Source organism: Myotis brandtii, unplaced genomic scaffold (assembly GCF_000412655.1).
Source record: "Myotis brandtii unplaced genomic scaffold, ASM41265v1 scaffold2502, whole genome shotgun sequence".
In the NCBI taxonomy this organism is placed as follows: domain Eukaryota; kingdom Metazoa; phylum Chordata; class Mammalia; order Chiroptera; family Vespertilionidae; genus Myotis; species Myotis brandtii.
The window spans coordinates 20,157-27,776 of NW_005359488.1; the positions used below are offsets into that span (position 1 = coordinate 20,157).

Sequence of the window (7,620 nt, forward strand, 5' to 3'; positions counted from 1 at the left end):
TAAAAAAATTATAAAAATAAATAAAAACTAACTACTACTAAAAAAAAAAAAGGCTCTGTTATCTTCACCATATCAATGTCCATCTCCTGGTTGTGCTATTGTACTAGATAGAGTTTTGTAAGATACCCATTGAAGGAAACTGGGTAAGCGGTACATGTATAATTTCTTACAATTGAACATGAGGCTAAAATTATCTCAAAAGAAAAAGTTTAACCCTAATAGATTTTCCATGCCACTCTTTTCCATATAGTTCATGTATAGACCCACTGAACTTACTTTTGTCCAGAAAGGGCAAGATGCCTCTTTGATGCCATATGCAGTGGAGCAGTCCCTTAGGTTAGGTGCTTGTAAAAGTCAGCATGTAAGATAAAAACTATACATAGCCCAAATCACTCTACATCCCTTATGAAAATGCCATACTGGAGACCAATATGCCAGCCCTCCTTAAGCCCAATATAACTTGTCTCCCCACCTGTTTTATAACAATGGCCACTTCTTCAGCTGACCACCTGATTGAACTAGCTGGTTTGTATATAGGAGGCCATGTTTTGGGTACTAAAAGCCACTTCATGAGTTGGAAGTTCATGCGAAAATGGAGGTCAACTACAAAAAAGCAGATTCATGTTTCCCATCTCATCCCTGCTAGAAAAGTGGGCAGAATAGCCCTCACTATTTATATTATTTCTCCCTGCCCCCTGCTCTCTCTCTCTGGTTGCATGTGTATGGTTGGATTTATATGATATAATTTCACTAGTGCACTTATCATACAGTGATAAAATTTATTTCTTTGCCTAACTGCTCCCAACTAGACTGGGATAACAGAAACAATCTCTTATCTGTTTTTAAAAAAATGTGTTTTTATTGATTTCAGAGAAAGGGAGAGGGAGAGAGAGAGAGATAGAAATATCAATGAGAAACATTGATCGGCTGCCTCCTGCATGCCCCCTACTGTGGATTGAGCCCACAACCTGGGCATATGCCCTGACCAGGAATCAAACCTGTGACCTCCTGGTGCATGGGACGACACTCAACTAGCTGAGCTGTTTGTTTTTTAATACCCAGAACTTAGTACACTGCTTGGCATAGGCCAGATGTCACTAAATCCTTATTGAATGAATGATTCAAAGTATGGGATCCCATATCCTGACTGAAACATGGAAAATGGCCTGTTAAACAGTACTAAGTAGTATAGTTTTGTTTGCAGATTATATTTTCCCAGGGCAGACACTCCTCTGAGACTTGGTCAAGCTCTTCAATAATTATTTGCGATTGTGTCCCACCCCCATTTTCATGGTCAGGGTCCTGGCTTTTAGTTCACCAGCAGGGCAGCTATTTAGTGAGACCCGTGCCTTTGCCTGTTTACCTAAGTTTTTGGTTTTATAAGATATTTTGTCCTAAGAACTAATTCATTCACTTACTGGTAAGATCTAACTTAATACATTTAAGAAACAATACTAAAGTATGAAGAAATTCTGATGTCTAAGAAAGCATTTGAAAAATATTTAAAAGGAATTACTTTTCATAAGTGAGATTGGTCTATAGTTTCCAATTTTGTGTTATTTTGATTTTATATCAGTGGCTTATCTAAGGCTAGTCTCTTAGAATGAGTTAAGCAAACTGTCTTTCCCTTTATGCGCACCAAAATAACACATGTATATATGTTATTCATATTTAACATGAAAAAAAAAAGGAACCAGTAACTCACCTTTACTGCATTGCCACCACCTTTGGGACCCTGAGACTTTTTGTCAGAGCTATCACTCCCAGATGCTGCTCCTCCTTTAGAGAAGAGATAACAGGTACTCATTTAAACTGCACCTTGATATTTACAGAAAGGTCCAACACAACAAGAGTTGATGCTTCTGTCATAGCACCAGGCTTCAAAGGGGAACTCTGCCAGACACTTTACTACATCAAGCTAAATTCATTTGTGACTTACCTCTCTAAACAGGAAATGTATGCCCTATGTAAACCATTCACTGAAAAATAGATACACAGGTGAGGGTGCTAATGGTTGAATGAGAGTGCTAGAAGCCTGGTCCAGATTCTCTGGACCCAATTTGAAATCCTGCCTTCTAAGTGCAAACCCCTGAGCTCTTGTAAGATTTTTAATAAGCACAGCAATTATGTATTTGAGTACTCACAATTCCAATATGTAAAATCTCCAAGAATATATTTTAAATAAAGATAAAATTTCCCACTACCCATATTTGGCTAAGTAATACATTTATGTCCAAATTCCCAGAATCTACTACATTGCGTACTTGATAGCTTCCTAAGAAAAGTTATCAGTATTCAGATTAACAACCATTGGCAGAAACTTAAATTTTACCAGTATATCATTTTACTACAATGTTAACTTCTATGTTGATGGCAGCATACTTACGTTAGAGCCTCACGTTCCTGAGAACTGTTGCTGGATTAAATTTTCAGTTAAATAAACATTTCCTAAGTAACTACTAAGTTCCAGGCACTGGGAATACAAAGATGAACAAAGCATGGTACCTTCCTTCAGGGAGCTCATTTGCTCTCAGATATGTAAACAGATCATTTCAGAAGATGATCTATGATCTACGGACAGGGGGCTGTGGAAGCACAGCGGGACATTTTAGCCAGTCAGGGAAGGTTTCCTGGATGTATAGGCACTGATGAGGTAAAGAAAGAACAAGGGTGAGGGGATACACCAGAATGGAAAAACTGCATGGTATGTTGGAAACTATGGATAAAGCCAAATCTGAGATGGGAACGCTGTGAGATGAGCCCAGGGGAGGTGACTGAGGGTTAGGGAATGAGGGCCTTTAGGCCCCATTAAGAAACTTGGAATTTATCCTACAAGTAACAGGGAGCCATTGAAATGTTTTAATCAGGAGACTCCATCTTATTTGTATCTCCAATGTCTAGCACAGTGCCTGGCACACAACAGTTGTTCAAAAAATTTCAACTAAACTGAGAATCCAAAATACTGTTCTGACCACTAAATGCCTAAGAACATATTACTGCCAAAGGAGTTTTATTACATCAAACTCTTAAGTGAGTTTGCTGTATATTAACTGTTGAGCAATGATGCCTTCCAGTTATCCCATCCTCTACCCATTGGGTGCTGTCATCTTCTGACTGCCATCTCCCTCCCTTTGATTGACTGAGGACTTTGGCAGCAGCTTCAGGCTTCCTTTCCACTCTCACTCCTGCCATCATCTTAGATGATCTCACCATCTACAGTGAGGAATCACCCAACAACCTAACCTCACACTTCTGGACTTCCCTCCCGAATGCTCATGTCTTCTACTCCAGGCCACCTGCTCCCAGAGGCACAGGATGAAACTGTGCCACTCAGAACTAGCAGTTCAGTCTCTGGCTACAACTTCCAATTCTTCTAGCTTTCTCATGCCTCATTCCCACAACACCGACTCTTCGTCTTCACAGAAACCATCCCCACCTCCAGTTCCTTTATCCAGCTATGTTCCCCTGCACTATCAGACTGCTCCTTCCCTTCCCAGTCTGGATACCATGATAGATCATCTGAACTTGATCCCTTCCCACCAGCACCCTTAATTCCCTTGTGTTGCTAGCCTTCTATTATCATTGTCCAACAAAACCTCAACCTCGGCTCAAGGCTACACCTCTTTTCAATCCTGTATTGTTCCAGTTTGATTGACTGAGGACTTTGGCAGCAGCTTCGGTACTAGGTAAATCATGACTGTGCAGAATGTGTCGTCTACAAATGCATAGCCTTCAATCTTAGGCTCTCGGCCCTCAGGGCAATCCTTTTTTTTTTTTAATATACTTTATTGATTTTTTTACAGAGAGGAAGGGAGAGGGATAGAGAGTTAGAAACATCGATGAGCGAGAAACATCGATCAGCTGCCTCCTGCACACCCCACACTGGGGATATGCCCGCAACCAAGGCACATGCCCTTGACCAGAATCGAACCTGGGACCCTTCAGTCCGCAGGCCGACGCTCTATCCACTGAGCCAAACCGGTTTGGGCAGGGCAATCCTTTTTATTAGTATTTCATTCCCTCTCCCATCACCTTCTGTGACCATTCCAAACTTTCACCTCTCAAGATCCCTACTCAGTCCCTGCCCCTCAGTCTTAAAACTTACTCTTACCTTCCATTTTACTAAGAAATTGAGGCATTAAGTACGATCTCTTACAAGCTCTACCCCTTCCCCCTCTCTGGCCCCAATTTTTACAACCATCCCCAGCCCCATCGCTTTTCTTGTGACCTCAAGCATCAGGTGTCCCTTCTCCTCTTCAAAGCTCAACTGCTCCTCTTTCCTGGACCCCATTTTTTCTTAAATCTCACTCCTCGGTACCTTTGCCTCTCTAATTCAACTGGATCCTTCACATCAGCCTCATTCCCAGTTTTCCCCAAACAACACTTTCTCTTAGTCCTTTGTCCTATTCTATCTACCGTCTAATTTCCATGCTTTTTAAATTAAAGCTTTCCAGTGAAGTTCACACTGATTATCTCTAATCACTTCCAGGTCAGTCACTGACCACCTGCTGCGTCCATCTCGGACCCCGGGGGTCTCCGGTCAGCTCCCTCCCCTCGCTTCCCACCTAACCCTATTCTCCCTGGTTGCTTTGTCCGCTCTACCTTTTCCACCTTTTCCAGAACCGCTTTTTCCTTTGGGAGGCATCTAGGAAACTTGACGTTGAACTCTCAACTGTACCGGTTGCCCCACTAAGCCCCTTCAGGTCCTACGGGCCTGTCCCAAACAAATGCCTGAAAGCGGCATCACAACTGACCGTTTTTTACTGCGGCTCCGGGAGCAGGCATATCTTGGGGCAGACACAGTCCTTTGGTTCTCGGACCAATGGGGCTGAAGATGCCTGACCAATAAGAAGCTTGGGCTGGCTGGGGGCCGGGCCACAGGTAGAGCGAGGCAGGAAGCCCCGCCTCTGCGCTTTATGTTCCTTCCTTCTCACGCCCTTATTTGTGCCAGCTCCCTTGCTTCCCCCGCTCCCCCTACTTCTGCCCCTCTACGCGTGCGTAGTGGAAGCCTTGAGCCTCTGCAGTCCCTCAGCGCCGGCTCTAGCCAATCCCGTGTGGCCTCCAGACAAAGGGGAAGCAGGAAGAGCCTCCGAGGCTACGCCCTCCTCCTGCCCCCTCGTACACACAAGTCCTCCCTCCCTTGAGGTTTTAAATTTTATTTTGCAGCTGTAGCTGATTGGGTTCAAAAGATAGTTTTCAAAAAAGGCTATCGCCCTCTCTGCCTCCTGCAGAACTCCGTCATGGAGAAAAATTGGAAGCAGTCTCAATGTACCTCAGTAGGGCATTGCTTAAATAAATGTTTCCATCACAGTAAAGGGTATTTGCCATTTACAATACAGACATGGGAAATGGCCTTAAGGAAGAATACAGACCAAGCTGTAGAATAGTTCTCTTTTTTAAGTATATAGTGTATCCTTATTGAAAGAAAAAAAAAACCTTAGTCATGTGAGCAAGTCAAATTAACTAATTTCAACTATTAAGTCATTGATTGCTAGACAAGTCTTATGTTCACCTGCTTTTGGCTTTTTATCTTTTATTTTTAAAATATATTTTATTCATTTTTTACAGAGAGGAAGGGGAAGGGATAGAGAGTCAGAAACATCGACCAGCTGCCTCCTGCACACCCACCACTGGGGATGTGCCCACAACCAAGGTACATGCCCTTGACCGGAATCGAACCCGGGACCCTTCAGTCCGCAGGCCGACGCTCTATCCACTGAGCCAAACCGGTCAGGGCTGCTTTTGGCTTTTTATTGCATAAAGTCTGTAAAATGAATTTGGAACTGTTGATGTAATGTCTTGTGCTTTGTTGAAGGTGTGTTTCTTGAAAATACTGTTTACAATATATAAAAGTCAATCCAACGGGAAAAAGTATATAGTGTACTATATAATATATGCATTAAAGGACAGGAAGGCTACCCAGTGAAATGTGACCAGTGGTGCTAGCACAGGTAGTTGTGTATTTCCCAAAATTACTATAATGGTGCAGCATAATATAGTAGTTAAAAGCCTGGATTCTTGCTTTAAATCCCTGTTGCACCATCTGGCTACTAGCTCCGTGACCTTGAAGTTACCGCACCTCTTTGGCTCAGTTTCATCATCTGTAAAATGGAGGTAATGTTAATAGTACCTATTTACTGGGTGTTAAGAGAATTAAATAAGTTCATATTTATAAAACACATAAAGCAACCACTAGTTCATAGAGCCTAAGATAAATGAGTTTTGAATTTGTGCCCCCACACTTTCTCCCCTTACCCATAACCCGCATATATAAGGTTAGAGCTTTTCCTCCATTCTGCAAGCTGTGCCAGCTCCCACTGCTGGCCAGAACCTATAGGTGGTTCAGCTCAGAGTTCAGTTTTTGGAGACAGCCTTGTTGGACTTGGGATGCTTTATGCTTAGACCTGTGGGTCATGCCCACCTCCAACACATACATAAAAAGCAACCTTCTCATGCTGTGCTGCTGTGATTTCTGGACACAGCACATCTTGGGCACACCTTGTTTCAGATTGGGAGTGATCAACTATGGGGAGCACACTCAGCATAGAAGGGGTCATTGCTCCCCCACTTCTGAGGAGGATACCACAGGCCCCATGTACTGACTTGCCAAGTCCAGCTGGGAGATGTGGCGTGGGCTTTGATAATGACATGTTCATCGGCTCATTCACAGCCCCGAGGCACCTTTACTTCCGGGTTTTCATAGGGAACAGCCTTTCCTGCAACCAACCACTGGTTATGGCAGTCTTGGAGTGGGAATGAAGCAGAGTTCAGATTCCAGCGAAGAACCCAGTGTTCAATGGTTGATGTGCCAGGCAAATGCTTAGTTCAGGGAACAATTGTGAGAGCTCTGTGCATTCCAGCAGATAACAGCAACAACAGCAATAAGCAAGCCTGTGCAAGTGGCTGAATTTTCCCAAAGCCGTGCCTAAAGGCCTGTCGCTCAAAGGAGTAAAGGATAGGTACACTTCTGCTGGGGGTTTCAGGGTTAAAAGCACTTCAAAGACAGATACAAAATCATGTTCCATCTCAACTATGCTGTATTCATCATAAAAGATGGGGAGGGAAATATAATAAAATCTTAAGTGTTAGTTCTGGAATATGAGTTAATGATTATTTTTCATTTTTTTCTGTTTACATTATGTTTATGTCAACTGGCATGTTTTTTTTCCCCCCAAGAAAAAGGGCAATAGCCGAAACGGGTTTGGCTCAGTGGATAGAGCGTCGGCCTGCGGACTGAAAGGTACCAGGTTCGATTCCGGTCAAGGGCATGTACCTTGGTTGTGGGCACATCCCCAGTAGGAGATGTGCAGGAGGCAACTGATCGATGTTTCTCTCTCATCGATGTTTCTAACTCTCTATCTCTCTCCCTTCCTCTCTGTAAAAAATCAATAAAATATATTTTTAAAAAAAGAAAAGAAAAGAAAAGAAAAAGGGCAATAAACATTAGTTGTAAAACAAACAACAAAAAAGCTATATAGGGTTAAGTCTGAACCAGTCTGTGGAGGCCGACTGTGGAGGAGTCTGTGGAGCAGTGATGTATGAACAGAACAGGCAGGGGGCAGAGAGGAGAAAACTTCAGCCTTGAAACCATGGTAACGACTGCAGGAGTTTGCACAATGA

The 7,620-nt window shown here is 43.0% G+C and overlaps 1 protein-coding gene across 2 annotated transcripts in view; it reads right to left on the reverse strand.

Moving 5' to 3' along the window:
• Window positions 1-4,851, reverse strand: part of PIN4 (peptidylprolyl cis/trans isomerase, NIMA-interacting 4) — a 20,573-nt gene extending 15,722 nt beyond the window's left edge. Inside the window, exons 1-2 of one of the 2 annotated variants that reach the window (XM_005867738.2) lie at window positions 4,755-4,851; window positions 1,706-1,779 (exon numbers count right to left, since the gene is read on the reverse strand). In XM_005867738.2, the coding sequence (XP_005867800.1) occupies window positions 1,706-1,779; window positions 4,755-4,785 (105 nt within the window). In that variant the 5' untranslated portion in view covers window positions 4,786-4,851. Of the gene's footprint in view, window positions 1-1,705; window positions 1,780-4,602; window positions 4,718-4,754 lie in introns of those variants that run through there. The other variant, XM_005867737.2, reaches the window with a different exon arrangement.
• Window positions 4,852-7,620: the final 2,769 nt, after the last annotated feature.